The sequence below is a fragment of the Nesoenas mayeri genome (genome assembly GCF_963082525.1).
Source record: "Nesoenas mayeri genome assembly, chromosome: 3".
NCBI classification, from domain to species: Eukaryota; Metazoa; Chordata; class Aves; order Columbiformes; family Columbidae; genus Nesoenas; species Nesoenas mayeri.
This window is the reverse complement of record NC_137544.1, coordinates 43656181-43677373: the sequence shown is the minus strand read 5'-3', so window position 1 is coordinate 43677373 and position 21193 is coordinate 43656181. Positions and strand designations below refer to the sequence as shown.

The following is a 21193-nucleotide window of genomic DNA, read 5'->3' as shown; positions in this document are numbered from 1 at the left end:
CAGCCTTCTGAATCCACTTATGTGTCTGTCCAGAGGAGAGGGGAAGAGAGAGAGCAGGAGAGAAGGATGTCACAATTCGGTGTCCAGTTTTTCCTGGGAGAATGTTTTTGACTGAAGAATGAGCAGTGGGTAGCAAAAGACAATCCTCTGTACAGAATGGAAAGACAGAAGTACAAGGAGGAAAAAGGAGAAGGAGCCCTTTTTTAGGAGCTGAGAGGAAACCCTGGGAGTTCAGTCTATTTATAGACAGCTGAGGCACTAGCTTCAGTTGCATTTATATCATGTCCATTTATATTATACGTACCTTAAGCAAAATCTTATTGAAACATAATCTTTAGGCAAATGGATGTAATTAAAAATGTTATATTGCTCTTACCTCTGATTTCTATATTTCTGTATTCCTTTGTAAGCCTACAGCATTTAGAAATATATCCAATATACCCAGCAAATCTAGAGAACCTCTCTACAACTATAACAAAAATATCTTTTCTACTCTTAAAGGTACACGGCACCATTGGAGAGCCCTGGTGGATTTGGGTAGAAGACCCAACTAATGACCACATTTATCATTCAGAGTACTTCATCATTCAAAAAAAACAGGTAATGTGTTTTATTCAGAATCTCATAGCAAGACAAAAATAGTTTGTGAGATGTAGATTTGTATGGTCAAACAGTATTTTGACTTAATCAGATTTTCAAATCAGTAACACAACTTTCAGTTTCAGATGTACATGATAAGCTTGAACTTTCACAAAGATGTTTTCTAATCTCAGATGTCTCTTTTTGTCCTCCTCCTTTGGTGGGACAGTTATTTCCAGCTGAAAAAAGAAGAACGATTGGAATGGTTTTGTCAGTTAAAGTAAAAGATGAGGAGCCAGCCTTATTTTTGTCTTTTGAAGTCCATGGAAATGAAATCCACTCCCAGTGGTGAAATACTTTTCTAAAGATGTGAACATTTTGCACATGGAGTTGCACACATACTTTATTGCTTTGTGTTGATAATGCTTATGGAAGTGAGGCAAACTATGATTTTTCAAGTTACTGATTTGTCTGTGCAGTAATTATTCTTTACATGTTTGCATTAGGTCATTACTAAAGAACCTCAACTGCTGGTGTTCACAATCCCAATTTTTGAACCTCTTCCTTCTCAATATTATATTCGAGCTGTATCCGATAGATGGTTAGGAGCAGAGGCTGTATGTATCATAAATTTTCAACATTTGATTCTTCCAGAGAGACATCCACCCCACACAGGTAACTTCAAATTCGATCATTTTGTTTTAATTCATCTTGGTCAAGTTGATTTTCCTTTTGACAGTGGAATAATTCTCTTAACTACTGCTTCACTGTAGAAAAGTACATGGAATTTCACCTTGTGATATATTTGTTTTATTGAGACCATTTCTTCCCTAACTTTAAAGCTCTCTAAAATTTTCAACTCCTGAACAAAAAGCATTTCTTCTCAACCCAATACCACCATATTAGTTACTATAAACCATAGGAAGATTGAAACTGTCATATAAAACTAAGCAAATCTCTGTGTTACAGTATGCCTTATCTTAGCATTACATTTCTTCTGGACTGGTTAAAAATAATCTTAGAGTGGATGGTTGTATTATAAATGGCATTCAGCAAAGAAAAAAACAAACAGTTAAAATTGTGAAAATATGAAACATTTTAATATTTTTGCTAAAATAAATTCATCTTAGCAAGCACTGTTAGAGTACCGAACATCACATTTCAACTCAGCACTGCTGATCAAGGCATGGCCTACCCCTCCCCCTCCTTTTTAACACTTGGCACAGAAGCATATGTTTGTGTTTTGCTTCTTTTTTTCTGGATACATAAATTGCTTTATACATTCATTGTGCCTGATGTCATTGTAAAACCTTTCCACTGTAATTACATTTGGCTCATCTAGCAGTCTGTGAAGTGAGTGCCTTCAGAAATACTCAGTTCTCATACGGTGTTGTCCTTTGGCATGCATAAATTCACATGTGTTTGTGAAGTGTTTAGCTATTGTTATACTGTACCTACCCTGTCTGGAAAAGCATGTGTAACCTTTTTATCTAATTGACTGATCACTGACTACTATTCAGAAGAAACAGAAAGATATTTACACATCACCAGTTATGGAGCCTCTAGGATTTATGGTAATTGATTTCAATTCCCATCTGGTTCCCACTCAACAATGAAGTACGTAGAGGCCCTGCTAGGCGAAAAAACCTTCTTTCTCCTCAACAGAGCCCAAGAAATCACAGTTAGAGTAGGAATGATAGAACAGCCATAAGGTATCAGTGAAAAGCATGTGAAGAGTATTAGGCATCACTACCTCAGTAGATTTTATGACTCCCATATCATACCTTAATGTGAAGCACCCTGAAAAGTCAATGAGACCTCCAGCCACAAAAAAAAAATAAAAATCCAAACTTCAAAGCAAGCATCTGCATAGCAGAATCACTGCAGTCTCCTTAATTTGGTAGGATTCCAAATCCAATCTGGTTATATATATCATCTTCCAAATTCCACAATCTCTAATTGTTTGCATAGCAGATGCCCTCAAGATATATTGAGAATCATATATTGAAAGGCTGTTTGTTTATTTATTAAGATTATGTCTTTAATTACATGTTTAAGGGATTAGATGCAAAATGTAGTTGTACTCATCTGATTTGTATTATTCCATCAACTTAGAATCTCCAAAGAATCCTTCCTTCTTACATAGATCTTCTTGAACCTGAAATACGCAGACTGTGCTGTCCTCCAACTCCACAGTCTTTTATCACAAGAAGCTGGACGTAGATATAATCTAGTACAGTGAGTTTAGATCTTACTACAACTGGGTAAAAAGGAAATAGCTTTAAAAAAAGGTTAATTTGTACAAATGGCTGGTTCACAGCTATCAGAATACTAGCAACAGTACTTGCATAGAAATACTTCAGAGCTATAAAATCAACTTTTCATTATTCCTCATCACAGTTAAAAATTACTCAAATGTGGACTCTGTGTCATATGAGATATTAAGTAAAACAATTTCCAAGGTAACTTGTTTTTCACTAAAGTATCGGTTAATATTTTTATCTTCATGTTATAATAAACTGTGTTATGGCATCTCTTGTCATGCACTTATGATTATTTTGTTTTTTTCAGAACTTCTAGATCTTCAGCCTTTGCCTATCACAGCTTTGGGACATTGGGAATATGAAGCCCTGTACAAATTCACGCACTTTAATCCTATCCAGACGCAGATATTTCACACACTTTATCACACAGACTGTAATGTTCTCCTTGGAGCTCCTACAGGTTCTGGGAAAACTGTTGCAGCTGAATTAGCCATCTTTAGAGTTTTTAACAAATACCCTACATCAAAGGTTTGTGAAATAGGTTTACTAGGATCACTTTCTGTAGGCATGTTTTCAGCAATACAAAAGCCTAGAAAAAGACTATGGCAAACTGAATTTTCTCCAATTTGTACCTGCCTGGGTACAAAATGGGACTGTATTATGTTCATTATGCTTTATATATATTTTTTTTATATACTTTCTATATTAATTAGTGTACAAGGACAGTGAAATGTAAGAATATGACATACAGGCTTGCTGGATTTGCCTTTCTGTACTTACCTGCATTTCCTGCTTTAATCTCTATCTACAAGCACTAGTACAACTAGCCCAGTCTCTCTCTTTTTAAACAAATAAGTTGCAATTAATTACTACAAGCCAATATTCTCTTCTAACTTGCCCGTGTTATGTTTTTTAAGTTGGCTGAAAGCTGAACAACTCAGCTTTTGGGGTTTGCTGTTCAAAGTGAATATGTATCTGTATCTTGACTTAGCCATCTTGTCTTAGCCACATTTTAGCTTTAAAGTCTTTGGAAAAGATATTTGTGTCTGTGAGATTTAACCAAAGAGAAACCTTTGAAATTAACAGAAATCATGTACATAAATCCCTTATTCATCTTTGAAATTGCAGTATCTTCATGTAATTTGTTAGTCCAAGTGAGGTAAACAAGACACTCATACATTTTCAGCTTATCTATTAGACTTACAAAACAGCTAATTCTCAAAGGAATATATCTTTTAGGTTTTAATATAGCTGGAAACCTGTCTATACATTTTAAAGAATATATGTGAATTCTTCATCTAGCAGTTTCTTTGTGTTCAAAAGCTTCAGAATATTTAAACATAAATCTGTAAATAAATGTTGTTTCCACATGTCAGAGTATTTTCCCCCTGCACAGCAGCCTTGTTTGAGGAAAATATTGTGACATTTTGCTTAAAATAATCAGCTTTTTAATTTAATTGGTAATATTTTAATAATTTAACAACATAACTACAAATCAGGTAAGATACTACTTGCTGGAAATCCTGATTATTTCTGTTCAAGAATGTTAGCTCACAGATTTTATAGTCCTGGTAAAAAATGGTGTTATTTGTGGAAGTGGGTTTTGTTATTAAATGGTATGATAAATACTTCCATTTCAAGAAATTATTCTTTCTCTTAATTTATTTGCTTGTTAATGGCTCAGGAAACAAAGCAGTATCTTGAAGTGTTAAGTCTGTTTTAAATATAATCCTCTTGTAGGTCATTTAAGGAACTCCAGATTTATTAATTTTCTAGGTAATATGTTCAAATCCCACAATTATTAAATAATTGTTTCCTTATAGGTTCACTTTGATAAAGGTTTCGTATTTAACTTCTGGTTCTGTGACTTTTCTTTTGCAGGCAGTGTATATCGCGCCCTTAAAAGCACTTGTTCGTGAAAGAATTGAGGACTGGAAAGTTAGGATTGAAGAAAAACTTGGTAAAAAGTATGTTTCTCCTTACCTAGTCAGAGAAATGAGAAGCAAAAGAACAGCCCATCAAGTATGAATAAAATCTTCAGAATACTTTTGAGTATTTCAAAATAGGCTTTGATTGTATACTATCCTTCAAATTTCTAGTACTTAAAAAATAAAAAGTACTACCATTAGTTATTGTAGTGATGGCAAAATGAAAACTAGAATAGGGATACACTTTGATACCCAGCGATTTTCACTCTCATTGCTTGCCAGTATAGCAAATATGAAGCTCAGATTTCTCTCTGTAGTATCCTTGGAAATTGAAATTGCAATCCAAAATAAGCTTTCTTTAGAAACCTCACCTATAAGGAACTCATAGGAGTTGTGTGAACAGTGTAGTAATATTCATATGTTGTCCTTCATATATAAATCAGATATAATTTTATTCCTTGGTAACATTAGTATCTCGCTGATCTTTCCTTTCCTATATGTAGCATTTTTTTTGTAAGTTAAAGCTCAAAGCACACAACAGGTTTCAATAGGTGCTACTCTGCATACATTAAATTACCAGTGAGATTCCTGCTGTTACTGTAGCAGTGATATATTAGTTGGCTTTTTTTTTTTTTTTGCTATTTTAATGGCCTGTGAGGGGAATTTATTGCCTCATAATTTTAAAATATTTTCAGGTAATATTTCCTTTTTGAAATTTACTCTATTACTTGTGACCAAAATTTTGAACAGAAGATACCCATTACTTTGAAGAATTTTTCTTAGATGTTCAACTGGATGTGGAATGTGTTATAGAAAAGTCAAAAATCCATTATGTTCACTCTAAAATGATGGATCGTCTCAAATGCTGTTTGTAGAACTTGAAAGGATAATAGGCAGTCAACTGGAAAACCCTGGTAATCTTCCCAAAAGAATGACCTCCGAATAATTTCTGCTCCAGTCTTAATGGAACTTCACCAACAGATGCAGATAGACTGCGGTCTAACCTCCCTATTCAAACTAGAGATCTATGCAGAACAGCAGGCAGCAACTTGGTAGCTTTCTAGACAGCTTTCATCCTGGCTTTGACAGGATGTTATAATTCACGTTATGTCATACTAATATTCTTATACCATCTTCATTTTGAAAAATTAACCCTAGATGATTTGAGACTCATATTCACCCTCTTTATATGATTTTGCTAAGGAAGGGTATTTGGTGTGTTTATGTGGTATTTGCTAGGAAAACCAAGAGACAAGTTTATTTACTTTTTTTTTTTTTTTAATCCTGTTAAAAGCATTTGACCAGAAACAAAAAGGCTTTGTTTAATTTTGTTTCTTCCCTCTGTTGAGAGTTAACGTTTAGGAGTTAATACTTGAACATTAAGATGCTCTAGAGCTTTGTAAAACCAAGCCACTGTCTTTCTTGATTACAGGGTGGTAGAGTTGACAGGAGATGTGACTCCTGATATGAGAGCTATTGCACAAGCTGACCTGATTGTTACTACCCCAGAGAAGTGGGATGGTGTCAGTAGGAGCTGGCAGAACAGAAGCTACGTTCAGAAAGTTTCCATTCTGATCATAGATGAGATCCATCTGCTAGGTGAGCATGTTTTGTTATTTTTAATTAGAATCGTTGCTAAATGTGAAGAAGTGTGCTGGTACTTATGACAAGAATATACTTGTTGACATCTGAACCTCTTCTTTTTCTCTGTTTTTCAATGGACTTTCTGTTTACTAGGGGATGAGAGAGGCCCGGTATTGGAAGTCATTGTGTCTCGAACAAACTTCATCTCATCTCACACAGAGAAGCCTGTAAGAGTAGTTGGTTTATCCACTGCTTTGGCAAATGCCAGAGACCTTGCTGACTGGCTAAATATTAATCAGGTACAAAAAATGTTTCAGAGGATGGTTGTGCATTTTTGCTGCATAAAAACAAACTAGCAATTTGTAAGATAATTCAAGGTTAATCTTGGAAAAAATGTTTACTTGTAGATGGGTCTGTTCAACTTCCGACCATCAGTACGCCCTGTTCCACTGGAGGTGCACATTCAGGGCTTCCCTGGTCAGCATTACTGTCCTCGCATGGCTAGCATGAACAAACCTGCGTTTCAGGGTAAGCAAGGAGCTCCTAAACCTTTTCCTGCTTTCAGTAAAAGAAAAAAAATAAAAGAGAGGGAAAAAAAAATACTTCGGGCACTTTACACAGTTCATTTGCAGCACATTTACAACATGTGTTACTATATGTACTCTTGGCATGTATAGGGGGAATCTGCTCTGCTAATGGCCCAGAGCTATTTGTCTGAAACATAAAGTGTGCTGCAAATGCAACATATAACAGAGGAATGTAATGCATTTAGAACAGAAGAACAAAATTATTGCTAATGAAGGGGAAATAAAATGTGTTTTCTCTTAGTGTTTGACACCATAAAGAAACATTTGTGTAAAAATATTTGAAATTTAGAAGGTAATAAAACCATTCATATTATTAATCTGCTGAGGTATTTTCATATGGACCACTGTATGTAAGCATTAAAAAAATTGTGAACAGAAGTTGCAAGTCAGGCTAACCTCCTATAATTCTAGTTTCAAAGCTATAACCATAAAATTCAAAATTTGTAGTGCATCCAGATATGCCTCTGTTTTCAATTTTTTATTCTTAACAAAGCTGGCAAGCAGAATAGATATACGAAAAACTCTCGTATTTTATTTAAACGTGTTTTGTTTTGGTTACATAAGGAATATTTATTATATCAATTAAAAATAACCTCCAAAATAAATTTTCTCATGTGAACTGCTGTTGATTGTGAGGTGACATTTGTGAGGTGACTTTTTAGCTGCTTTAATTAGCCTTATGACAGAAGCAAAGTATTGATTGTGGACTAGAGACCAATCTTGACAGCTCAGATTATTTACACCTCCACAAGAGCATTGTACAAAAACACTAATGAACAATAAATCTGTCTTGGGCTGTTCTGCCACACCTGTTCCTGAAGCAACGAAAATCCATTAGATGCTGGGCTTTTAAAATATATAGATATATTGGCATATATAGTTGTAAGGTATAAATACACATGAATTACCCTATTTCAATAATTTCACAACTGCATAGTGTGTGTGTATAGGAGCACTTGCTGGGTAGTATTCATGAACTGGGGAACAATATGTGACAGTGGATAGTATGAAATAGTTTTCAGAAATTAACAATGCATAAATTTAATTGCTAGAATGAGAATTACATGAGAAAACACACAAATGGATTTATAAGGGATTTAGAGAGAGTATTTGAAATTCTGTGTACACCTGTTTATACTTCTAGTGCTTGTTGATGTTAGGAAATCTGTAGACATATGATTTATTGAGGGCTTTTTTCACCACTTGTTTGACAGGATATAGTCAAGGTTATTTTAGCATTTCCACGGCCATATTTATTCCTGAGGCCATAAAAAGTCTGCTGCAACCCAAAACTTTTCAAACAGTTGCTGAGCAAGAAAGAGCTTTTTAAAAAAGTCTTAAACCATAACTGGTTTAAATATATCAGAGTAATTACCAAATAACAAAACAAAGTTCTTTGGTACCATAATGCCCACCTTTCTCAGCAGCTATTGAAAAGCTACTTTTTACCTTTTTTATCTTTTCTGGTTTTGGTAGATTGTAGTGAAACTTTGCAGGCAAACAAGAGTTTATGCAGCCTGAGCTCTGGGTCGGGCAGAAAAGCAAGTTTTGGACCTTGATGGCACTTAGCCTGAGACAACATATCCCAATAGGGTAGAAAAAATGTAACATAGTTGTTAGGCTTAGAGAGAGAAATTCATAAGCTTTGAAGTCTAGAAAGCTTGTCTGGGTTTTGTGGTGTTTTGGTGCATTTATTTTTCCTACCTGCTTCTCTTAAATTTTTAGCTTACGGTGATCACTAAGTAGCAGGGCAAATTAACTCAGGCTCAGCTAAGCACAGTTATATGATCTTTGATTCATTACATGTTCACCTCAGTTGTATCTACCTGGCCAAAAATAAAATAAGTATACATACCTGTGTATCATCTGTAGAGAGGTCTATCAGCTGACTAGGTATTGCAAAGAGAAATTCAAATTTTTGTCATTAAAAGGCCTAATTCTCAAGTTCTGTTTTCCTCCACAGCAATTCGGAGTCATTCTCCAGCCAAGCCTGTTCTTATTTTTGTGTCATCCAGACGTCAGACAAGGCTTACTGCCTTAGATCTGATAGCTTTCCTAGCCACTGAGGATGATCCCAAACAATGGCTGAAGATGGATGAAAGAGAGGTAGAATCATTTTACCTGCATTATTTGTGCTTTGCTTCTATTTTATTTATGCTTGTTTGAAAAGAAAATACGTTGGAAACAGAAGAGTTATCTGAGGATAGATCTTGAAACAGCTATGCTGAACACAAACTTTTACCTTTGCTTTTCCTGCATATCTATTATTACTGCTAGTTCCATTGTCTCAGGCAACATATATCACATGATGCAAGTCTTTGATACAAAGATAAGACAAGGAATAAAAGAAAGAGGACTAGCATTCTCCAAAGTTTACAGCTGGAAACCTGTGACATATAGATGTTGAGCTGGAATTTAAACCAAATCTTTTTAATTGTTTTAGGAGCATAATCATCCTTCTCATACAATAATTCTGTGTAGAGGGTTATGTATATGCATATATATAAATATGGGTGTGTATATGTACATACATGTGTCTCACTGTGTATATTCGTACATGTATATAGATAGATACACTGCAGAAACAATGGTTTAGGAATGCTTCAGTCTCGCACATCAATGAAATAAAACAATTTAACAAAAAATAAGATAACTTCTCCCAATATCTCTGTTATAAGAACATAAAGATTACAAAGTCAAATACTCAGATGTTAAGCAATGTTTGAGTGAAGGTTTAATTTTTTATTTTTCAAGCAATATAATATTTAATTACATTTTCTTGTATTGTTTCTATAAAAATACTTATTTCATTTATTGCAAAACATGAATGAAGGTCAAATAATAAACAGCCATTCAGTATTCTGTTTTATCTGCATTCTTCAAAATGTGTACTAGATTTTAGTTACTGCACTCAGTTCTGCACCTACTCTGAATACGGAATTATTTATTTCCTTCTGGACTAATGGTCCTGATTATAGCGTATCATTGCTTCAAAACTATTTTCTTAGTCAGGGTTCAAATTTCATCAATTCTGGAAGTTAGCTTTATCTCATTTTTGCAGACTTTCTGCACAGGAATTTCTGGGATAATACAGGGCCAAAACAGCAAAATACATGACCCATAAATACAAGGTCCAAATTGAGTATTGTGTGAGTATTTATATATCAACAGTTGTAGGAATAATTATACAATTGTATACCAAAATTTATATGTCAAAAAGTTTTGATTTCTAGATGAGATTGATTTTGTTTGCTCTTTCCAAAAAAAAAAATGAAGTGTGATTTTTCTGAGATAAAGCATAACATCTGTATCCTTCCTCTTTTGGATGGATTATAAAAGAGACAATTCTTGGACGATAAACTACTACTACTAAAACATATCTCAATTCGATGCTACTTTTCCTAACCATATGACCTCTGTTTAATGTTTCCTTGATCGTAACAGAAACTTTTCGTATCAAAATTATTAGTGCGTAGTACCCTAGTACCTTATGCTAGTTTGCTGTATTAACCTCACCCACAATTACAATATGCAGCATGCAGGTTGTCCTAAATGACTTGCATTAATTACGGAGAGATTCCTTGTGTCCTGTGACCCATTGCTGTCCTGAAAAGAACTGTAACTGAAGCTTCTTCACTTGCTGCAAAAGGGTTTGCTACTAGGTACTTTTAAATTTCCTGTGTTTCAGAATATACCTCTGAAGGTTTTGAAAGAGGAGCCAAAAAGGACAAGCAGACTTTTCATTTATTTGTTTAATGACATTTGCATATTTTCATTAATAAGCTGAATGTTTGGAGCCTAAGATACCTACTAAGTTATTCAGTTCTGGTTACATAAATACAAAAGACCAAGGATTACCTCTTCTGTTGTCATGTTTTACCACTATAACGTAGAACACAATTGTGTTTGAAGTACACACAATTTCAAGTGGACATTTCTTGAGGTAATTTTGTGACTAGTTTGTAGTTTTGTGTTTTAAGTGAGAATGATTCGTGTGAGTTTCATTTGACATTGAAGCAAAGGACAAAGCTATAATAGTGCTATATACGTAGTGTATGTACTTGTTAATTCTTGATCCATAATACTTTTTAATTGAAAAATTCTAACTTCAAGTTATATTAAAGTCAAGCTTGGACTAGGTCAATAAACTAAATTCTCTTTGTATATACTATAGCATTATTAAGTTTTATATGTAGAAATAGTGAATACTTACTTCACAGTAGATATTCCCTACTTTAAAGTAGGGATTCCTTATCTTAAACACTTGCCCGAGTATTTCAAGTGTTTCCTAAATCCACATGAGAGAAAAATGGACCAGTTAGAAGAAATAAATTGTTGTTGTCTTTAAACAACATTTTTTGTTGCCTGTCAGTTTTTCACATTGTTGGGGGTTTTTTTGCCAACCAGTGTTCCTTTAGGGGAACTTACAGATAAATGACTACTTTCAAAATATTCACAATTGTTAATTGTGAAGTATGTTGAGATAAGTATGTTGAAATAAGAGGTCTTTCATAAATGGGTGGCATACAAAGTTTACAAGCTTTACAATATGCCTTGGTACTTTTCTTAATTCAGCCTTATTTGTATGACATGAATTTTGATTGACATAATGTTCCTTTGAGAACTCATTGGTTAGTTTTGTTTAATGGTGTAATTGGTTTTGCTCCATGATGGCCAAATGTTAGTCTATACTTATGTTAGCTTCCTAGTGGGTAGACTTCATAAGGCTTTTTAAAATGCTGTAAACAGTGCCATCCATAGTAACATCTGGAAGACTGATATTGAGGTAGAGACATATTCTTTCAACCATTTAAAGTGATTTTTCTCTGTTATACTGCATGACAGCTTTTCTGCAATGGTAATAGAGAGATTTGGGTCTTGTGGGGGAGGGACTGGAGTTGGGAAGAGAGACCAGTACTGGATCTTCAGTACCTGATTGTCAGCTATGCCATCATCTTAGCATCCTTCATCTTCTCTGTAGAGATTCTGCCCGTAGTGGTAGCGCCAAACCAGGCTCTCATTTGCAGCATGTGGAGGGTTCTGTTTATAAAACTCCAGACTACTACTTTTCACCAGGGAACAGGCAGATCCACCCCCATCTCTGCCACTCCGCTCCAAGTATCAAATTCAGGCAGTATTTCAATCACTTTTATTTCAAAGGACATGAACTTGTATGAAGCTTCTGAAATACATATTTGTATGTACAAATTGTATATAGAAGTGACCTTTCAACCATTGCCACCAAAGCAGACAACAGCATTCCTAGATCATGGCAGAATCATACAAGATGTTCTTTCCCTCAAAGGAGTCAGTAGTTTTAACAGGTGCAAATGAATTATAGTTGAGAAGGAATTTTGTTCTACATCAATCTACTGAAAATTTATATTACAGGCAGCTCCATTTGATTTTGGAGATGATTCTTCCTGGATGCTTTCCTTGAATTTCGTATCTGATGAAATCATGTCTGATGGTTTCCTGTTCTTATCCATGTTTCTATAGTATTCAGAAAGTTGAGATAGCCATCAGTCTTCAGAACACCAAACCATACTTGATGGAAGTTGCTGGTTATAGTACTGATAAGTTTTCTAGTTCTACTGGACCTGTTGTTGCACAATAGTTAGATCTGTTTAATAGCTTCTACCCAACTAAGTTTCAGGCTATATGCATGCTTTTTATGAAGAAATATCCATTCAAATGTCTCATATCTAGTTTGGTTTGAGCAAGGAAGGCCGCTAATGATGTTGAAATACTCTACTTATTGAGATTTGTAGCTGATACTTCAAAGCTTGTCTCTGCATTTGCCAACTCCTATGTGTAGCACATGCAGAAGTCCTTCAGGATGTTAGTACAACTGCCACAGTTTGCCCAAAGTAGAGTATAAGTTGACAGTCTCTTGAAGGAGAAAGGTTACCTATTTTAGAGCCTTAGAGGTGAGGTTTTTTCTTTTTCTGTAAGGTGCATTGTCCATACACATTCCAAAATGAGCTCTCTATCCATCTTAGGATTTGCAGTCCCAACACAAAGTTTATTTTACACCAAAGAGTGAAGAAGCAGCTGAAGCCACCTTCTTTGCTATTTGTGGTACTTGCAAGGACCCTTCAGTAGACGTCACTCTGTAAAGATCATCCTAGTTATTCTTATGAGGCACAGGTGCGTCATAACAGAAATGTGAATAGCCAGCACATCTCAGAGAGAAAACTGGCTCTATAAATTGAGTAATTCTTTATTTCTTTTCATTGTTCATTCATCCCAACATACCAATGGAAAAAAAAAAAAAAAGAAAACCTTATGCTTACTCTGCTTTTTTGTGTAATCATGAGATGATTTTTAAATAGAAATTTTCTAGCTCAAATTGGAATTTGGAGCTGTCAGCCAGGTCTGTCCCATTCAAGCTTGTGACCCACTACTTCTCTCGTTAAAAGGGACAACAACTCAGATCATCCTTTTGGAAACAGACAGTGCCACCAGTTTGTGGTGGTAAGCTTGGGTGAGATTGGTTATATTGTTCTACATTAAGAACTGACTAAAGAGGAACAAGTCCTTTTTATTTACATTTGTGGTGGCAGTAGATGTTGCAATCTTTTTACAATATAATTTATTGGAATCAAGTTTTCAGTTTATGTTTCTCTAATGTTTTTACTTCTTTTTGTTTTTAACCTAAAACAAAACTACAAAGTAGTATTTATTGTTTAGTGTTTGAAGTTAGAATGCGGTTCTCACCAACAAACAAGCAGGGTGTTTTCTCATTTGTTTTTGTTTTGTTTTTTAAATAAATTTATTCCCTGGTCAGATACTTGGATTATATATTAGGTTTGGGGTTTTTTTTGTTTTTTTTTTTAGTATATATATACTTACAGTGCAAGGACTGAGAAGAAATGTACCCATGTGCACAGCTTTAACTTTAACCAAAATTATTTTTGCATTCTGCTTTGTGCATCATTTTACCATCTGCATCTTGTTAAGACTGTTCTTTATGAAACCTCTAGAAATAACTAAAATCCTTTAGCACAAACATACCTACTATAATATTCAGTAGCATCCATACCAGGCAATAGCCAGCTTCCACTGAATTCCAGGACACTTGAATATGTGAGCTAATTATATATTTGTATATATGTTCATACACTATGTGGAAATATGCATAGAAATATGCATTAAAGTGAATTAAATTTTACCATATAGTTCTGTTTTGCATTGCTAAAAAAATCTCAAGAACTCAAGAATTGTTGGGAAGATAAAAGTTGACTTTTCCTTCTCTAACCTTTAAACCAAATAACCTGTTATCTCTGTGTTATTGTTCTGAGGTAGTGCTGTGCTGTAAAGCAGGAATTGGAGAGTCTGGTCTGCGTCATTAATTGGTATATTGCTGTCTTTTACATGAGATTTTTACAGTTAAATTTATATGTTTTAATAATATATCTCAATTGTTTAAGCCACATTTTAAAATGTTTCTTAAATAATCATATTTAAGGTGTTCTAGGCATCTTGTTTGTATGGGAGAATTCTGGACTATGAGCATGTCAGCTATTCATCAAAAATAATTTTAAAAGATGAGCCTTTATTTCTGCCTTTAAAGATCAGGAGGGTACTCAAGAATGACTTCTAAGTCTTTCACTCGTTATAGAAGTTCAACTTCCTTCTACAAGATGTTGTTTTTATGACACAAAAGTGTGTCATAAAAAATTAACATTTAGTTATAACAAGGAGATGGTTTTATTTCACTTAACATCTGTAGCAGATGTGAAATATGTAATTATTTTTGTAAAAGACTTCATAACTTTCACGATTCTTTTGTTTGGCACATCTTTCTTCTATTGGGCATTTTAGACAATTGATAAGCATTATTCAGTGGCATATGGTCTGAGTCTGACGTGCTTTGAAAAGAGTACAGACTACTAATAATGAGGATTCTGTGAAAATGGGAAAACCAGCACAACAGATATGCTTTGAGAAAGTATGGGTTTTTAGCATCTTGAAACAATATATCACACTCAAAGGGACAGAATTGGGCTGCACAATCTGTTAGCTCATTCTTGTCCAATCTGGTCTCCTCCTTTCTTTTGGAGCCAGCATTGTCATCAACTTGCTGAATTATACTCTGACTGGAATGTATTTCAGGCACAGGGTAATGTATCTACTTAAATGGAATCCTATCTTTCTACAAAAGCTTTTTAAGTATAATAAATTTAAAATATAAAAAAAGTTCTATTAGCTTAAAGTAAATGGTTCAACAGTTTCAATATGTGCAGGAACAAAGAAAATGACTACTTACTAGTTTGAGAAAAAACTAGCTTGTTCAGAGATTACGATATAAATAATAGAAATAAAGTTTATGTTTTACAAGAAATATTTTGCCGTGCTACTAGAGTCCCAAATTGGCTTTCAGGTTTGTTTTTTTTATTAAAAGGTGGATACCTAATCAACCTAATGTTAGGAAAGCACAAGAGGTGTTTTTGTTTGTTCATCAGGAAATCTGTGAAGGATGGCAAAACCATTTCCATGTGGGCCCAATCCTTCCTGTCTTTGAGTCCAGGGAAAATTCCCCCCTTGCATTAAGTTCCCTGTGTCGGTGTTGTACATTTTTGTCAGTACCATGCATATTTCCTTATGTTATTTTTAATGTACTTTTTCTGTTCTTAAGATAAAACATATTTTCTTTGCCCTTTTATGAGCTAACATTACAGTTGTTTTCAAAAAGATAAATAGTAGTGAAGTTAAAACAATGCAGAAACATTAAATTTGTTTTATAGTCATGATGGTATGTCTCTTTCTGGATAATGAACCTATTAATTGTGCCATTATTTCTTAATAGAAAGTGATAATATTCTTATACTACACTGACATACGAGAGTCATATTTTTATATAAATTGTCATGAGAATTTTAAGCCTTGGACTGTGCCTGTGGGTAACATAGTTGTGTTTATTACATTGATTTATGTGAAAGTAAGGGGTCAGCTAAAAATGACTAGGATTCCCTGCTGCTAAAATGACAGGATAGTGGTACATGCACCAGCTCTCCTGCTAAGGGTTCTTCTGTGTTCCTGTGGTAAATTACACGGCTTTGCAGGTACGACTAACAGCACCACAGGCCACCGCTGTAATACAAGTCAGAGGGAAAAAAAAATAACCACCACTGATTGTAAAAGCAAGAAGAACATCTTTTAATAAATTCCCAGCAGTGTGAATTTAGGATGTTTTATGCTGGCAGCTATATAGCGAAAAGGTTTAGTGCAGGTTCTGCACTGAAAATAACTTACACTGTAAAGCTGCATGTGCTGAAGGAGCAGTCTAATTGCTATAGACTAATCCAAATCAGCTAATTTGATCCCTGTTCTCTTCCAGAGTTTAGATTCATTATTTTCCCAATACCAAAATCTGTTTATGTGAATAATGAAATAAATTTCATTGGAACTGGTTTGTTCCTTTACATTAAAGTCATAACTATCATAACACGATGACTTTGGGTGGGGAGGAGAAAAACTAATTCAGCAATAGAATATCCTCTGTCAATTTTTAATGCAGCAATTGAGAAAAATGTAAATGCAGTAATTGTTTCATTTATTTTTCTGATAGTTACCAGTGCCATTTTCTACTTTTTCATCTTAATTCTCTGTAAAATATGTACATTTAACTATTATTACTTCTGAAAGTGTCTATCTAAGCATAAGGAGCCTGTGCAGTGCTAGTACCCCTTCATAAATTCATAGGACAAAAGGCATATTAAGTTTGAAAATCTATTTAGTAGTGTATATTGATAGTCATAATTGTAGAGAAAACAGTATACAGGTTCTTATTTTATCGAGATATTTTTTTGTCTTAGAAGAAAAAATCCTTAAGGTGGGTCATAATTCATGTTGTCTACACTGCAGTCACATGTCTACATGTTGACTAGAGAAATCAAAGGTTTGCTGATTGCATCTAGATAGATAAACTTTATCCTTTAACATATCCTCCTTTCATTCAGTTCTTTACTCTCTTCTACTTATCTACCCTTCTTCTTGTTTCCCTTTCCTAAATAGATTTGTCCCCTCTTCACTTCTCAATTCATTGCTTTTGTCTTTCTGCTTCGTTTCCTTTCAGTGCTGTATAGTCCTTTTCAGTCTTTTCGTCTGTAAGCATCCTTTTACACATGCCAGCTCAGTTTATACAACAAACCTGCCATGTCTCATAATATAGGAAACTCTCAGGAAGATCCAAGCAACTGTGTTATGAGAGAAAATAAAGTTTAGGAGCTTCGACTGAAAGATCAAATTGATTGGACCAAGCTAAAACTTGAACGATATATTTTTAATTGTGTTCTCTGTTACTTCCATCAGCTCTGGTTCTGTTAGTCAATACTACTTCCACAAACAGACTTTTTAAAAATGCTTTCTAATTTGCTCTTCCTGACAAAATTGATTGATGAGCAAAATCTATATTGTTTGGTTTGGTTTTTTTGTTAGTTTGTTTAAATCCTGAATATGGACTATTATATCCTTTGGCTTGTTTGTACCTTCTTAAGGAGTTTTTTCTTATAACAGTAGTGACATCTGTTACTTGGTTTTAGATATGTGAATAAATGTCTTAGCATTACGATCTGAGAATTCTAAAACCCATGAAACATTTAGTGAAGATTACAATTCTGAACATAGAAGTGCAACACCATAGAGTCTTAAGTGGAAATGAAGATATCACTGGAGTTGTGTAGGTATCATATCTCAGTACTTCAAGATACTCACTCCAGCATGAGACTGAATACTCAGTCCATATTCTTCAGTTACCCCAAGTAATTTGTTCTGCACTATTACTTTTTTCTCTAAGCTTGGCTATACCTCCTAGGTTAACTGTGAATGATGCTGCCCATAAGTATGCAATATCATCATGCCACTGCTGGTGGCATCAGGAAACCACTAATAAGAGATGAGGTTTGAAAGTTCCTGGCTATAATTATATTAAAAACACATAAAATAATAAATGGCCTTAGAAATAAAACAACAGAAGGAATATTGAGGAGTAAAATCACTGAAGACAACAGAAGTTATAAAGCTCTTGCTTGTTACTAGCGAGGGGCTTTTCATAGAGGTCGTCTACAGAAATAAATGAGGTTATTATGGAATTCACTACTTGAAAATATATGCAAGAAAAATAGTTAAAATTATAGTAGTTAAAATGATTCCAAGTAATCATTGACATAAGATTTGAAAAAAATAGTAATGAAGAATAGCTTTTTGTCTGAACTTCTGAAAGTTTTAAATGAAGACACTTATTGCATGTTGGGTTTCACTACAGGATTTGAGTCTATAAATTACAAACTCAAAAAAAAAAAAAAAGATAATTCATTTGCATTTCTGCATGTGAATATGAAACTCTTTTGGTGCATAATACTTGCAGATTTATCAAACTGAAGAACTGTGTATGTCTTTTCACAGGCATTAGAGAGAGCCAAATTTAGTTTTCATGACTGCTATTATGTTACTGGTTGCACAGATTTGCTGTGTTTTTATACCAGTTCTAACCCCTTTGATACTAGGGATTGCATTAAACAAACACTGAGCAGAACGCACAGCATTTGCCAGACCTGCCAAGATATTTTCAGCATTTTCATTTCCTTATCTGCACTACTTAGTGTGTCAATAAAGTCATGTGCATTTTGTATTCCCCCACATCATTAGTATAGTATTTGATTTTTTTGAGACTAAACCCACACTGCTCAGAGACTGAATCCTGTGTTTTCCTGTTTCTGTAAACAGCATTGAGCAAATTATCCTTGCTATTAAAGAAAAAAAGTTTAAAACTTCTGAGTAATCTGTTTTATATATGCAACTATTCTTTCTGTTACAGATGAATGACATTATATTGACAGTTAGAGATTCAAATCTGAAGCTGACACTTGCTTTTGGAATAGGCATGCACCATGCAGGTCTGCATGAAAGAGACAGGAAAACTGTGGAAGAATTGTTTGTGAACTGCAAAATCCAGGTACATTTGTTCTTTGAATCCTGCCGTAATGAGTTTTGCATGGAATTTTAAAAGTTGGCTTTTTATTAGATATACCTCATTAATCTTTCTTTCTCTTTTAGGTTCTTATTGCCACAAGCACATTAGCTTGGGGTGTAAATTTTCCAGCTCATTTAGTAATTGTTAAAGGAACAGAATACTATGATGGAAAAACAAGACGTTATGTGGATTATCCCATTACAGGTACTCCCATAAGTTATGGCAAATGTATTTCAAGCTTATGCAAATGATTTGAATTATTTACTAACTGATCACTGAAAATACCTAATTTGGGCAGAGACTAGTAGTGCTGAGAAAAGCGTTTCTTTGTTTAATGCAAGTTGTAAGATTTTATGTAATAATGAAAATGTTTCTGTTTTGCAAATCTTTTCTCATGCTAAATTCCATTAATTTATATCATCCAAAACAGACATTAAACAATTTAAAGGGGCAATATAAACTCATATTTAGCTAGCTAGTTAATTATATAAAAGGACATTTTCGTGCATGCAAATATTTTTTTTTCATTTTTGAAACATTATTTAAATAAAAACATATTATTAACAGTAAATGTAGCCATGTTTTAAAATGCAACAGTTGAATTACACATTTATGAGAACATAAATTTTAAACATAGTCCCTTGACAGTAAATGAAAAACCTTAACTAGCCTAGGATCTTCAGTGACGTAACTAATACTTCAAGTAAGTGATTCAAAAATAAGCAGCTGAATTGAATATTTGAATTTCTGGTTTGAGATAGACTTTTATTGCTTTCTGGCCCCAGTAAACTCTACTTTTCATAAACCGTTCTGCAGCATTTTCAATAAGCTTAAGAAAGTGAACCATGGAAGATCTTTCAGAGTTCAGACAGGGAGAATATTTGTCTGCATGGTACTAAGCTTGAAGAATGAGGACAAGCTAAATTTATTCCAGGTTTCCTCTTCTGTTTTCCCTTTCTCTTTTTGCAAGAGAAATTTTACTGTTAAATAATCGTAGACGATGCTAAAGATGTGTGCACCTAAAGACAACCTAAATGTTATTTGTAATGCAAATATAGAGCTTGTGTCTTTTTAACCACACAACGTCTTTTTAGCAAGAGAAGCTTACTAATGAAAAAAGCTCAAACTGAAAACACTGCAGGAGTTACTGCTCCAAGTAACCCATCATGAAGCTTAATTTAGTGATTAGTGCTCTGCAGGAAACTTGGAATCCATTTCCAGACCAACTCTTTTATTCAAAGATTCTGGTATGACCTGGGAGCTCAGCCATGCACACGTGCATGTTGTGACAGACTTCGGCTGATGTAAACTCAGTTCGAGCCGTCTCTGCAGAGAAATCGTATCTCACTCGTCCCGAGTGGAAGAAGAGTGACAACTGACTTTGTAACCGAATGGGAAATTGTTATGAGTAAAGAAATCAACCAAAGTTTTAAGTTATGTGTGTTGAATCTGTGGGACTGCCAGAGGGAAGTAATGGAGAAAATAGTATGTTCCAAAGAAATCAGAAACTCCATAAGCATTGAAGAATTACTGTGCCGTTTTAGAAATCTGTTGTACGAGTGCTCACAGAGGCTTTAGGAAATGCTTATACTTTCACTCTTTCTTGTTTTTTGAATTCAGGTGACTTGGACATTGGGGTTTGTTCTGTTCTTGAATTTTTAACAAGATGTTGGGGAAGGGGTAGATGGGAATACCACCATCTGCGATGGAAGCATTTATATTTTGTTGTCTGTATTGAAACAGAAAATGCAGATTCCTTACTTTATGAAGAAACATGTGGTGTGGTTTGCTTCGAGCATTTTTATTTTTAACTTTCTAGAGAATATTTATGCATCTGAAAGTTCCGTGGATAGGTAATACGGTTTTGCAGCAGCAATAAAATGAAAATGTAATGAGTTTAATTTTGAAACACTTCCAGAATTTCACAATGCTGTCTTTAATACTGCCTTCAAGTAATGTCTTCACTGCTCCATCATGGTATAACTTGTTTCCTCCCTGCTGAATTTACCTTTCTGTATCAGCGATGCATATGGCTCCAAGGAAGCAGCTGAGTTTCTGGAGTTTTCAGTAATTTAAAAATAAGTACAAATGCTTCTTGGAGTGAAGTCAGAGATTTTCGGGAGGGCTTTTTCTCAGTTACCAGACATTTAGTCAGCCAGTTAGACCATATTTAACATTTCAGAAGTTTAGTCCAGCGATTAAAAGGAGCCAAGCAACGTATAGTCAGTAAAGAAAATATTGGTTTTGGATAATTATGTAGTGGACATTGGCAAA

General features: G+C 34.4%; 1 protein-coding gene across 6 annotated transcripts in view; it reads left to right on the top strand.

Annotated features, from left to right (window-relative positions):
* Positions 1-21193, top strand: part of ASCC3 (activating signal cointegrator 1 complex subunit 3) — a 267877-nt gene that overhangs the window by 191853 nt on the left and 54831 nt on the right. For 3 of the 6 annotated variants that reach the window (XM_080341877.1, XM_080341876.1, XM_080341878.1), the window contains 10 exons: positions 502-600; positions 1086-1254; positions 3151-3371; positions 4725-4810; positions 6204-6370; positions 6509-6654; positions 6763-6883; positions 8906-9048; positions 18764-18901; positions 19003-19123. In XM_080341877.1, the coding sequence (XP_080198003.1) occupies positions 502-600; positions 1086-1254; positions 3151-3371; positions 4725-4810; positions 6204-6370; positions 6509-6654; positions 6763-6883; positions 8906-9048; positions 18764-18901; positions 19003-19123 (1411 nt within the window). Of the gene's footprint in view, positions 1-501; positions 601-1085; positions 1255-3150; positions 3372-4724; positions 4811-6203; positions 6371-6508; positions 6655-6762; positions 6884-8905; positions 9049-18763; positions 18902-19002; positions 19124-20160; positions 20243-21193 lie in introns of those variants that run through there. The other 3 variants (XM_080341879.1, XR_013921970.1, XM_080341881.1) reach the window with 3 other exon arrangements.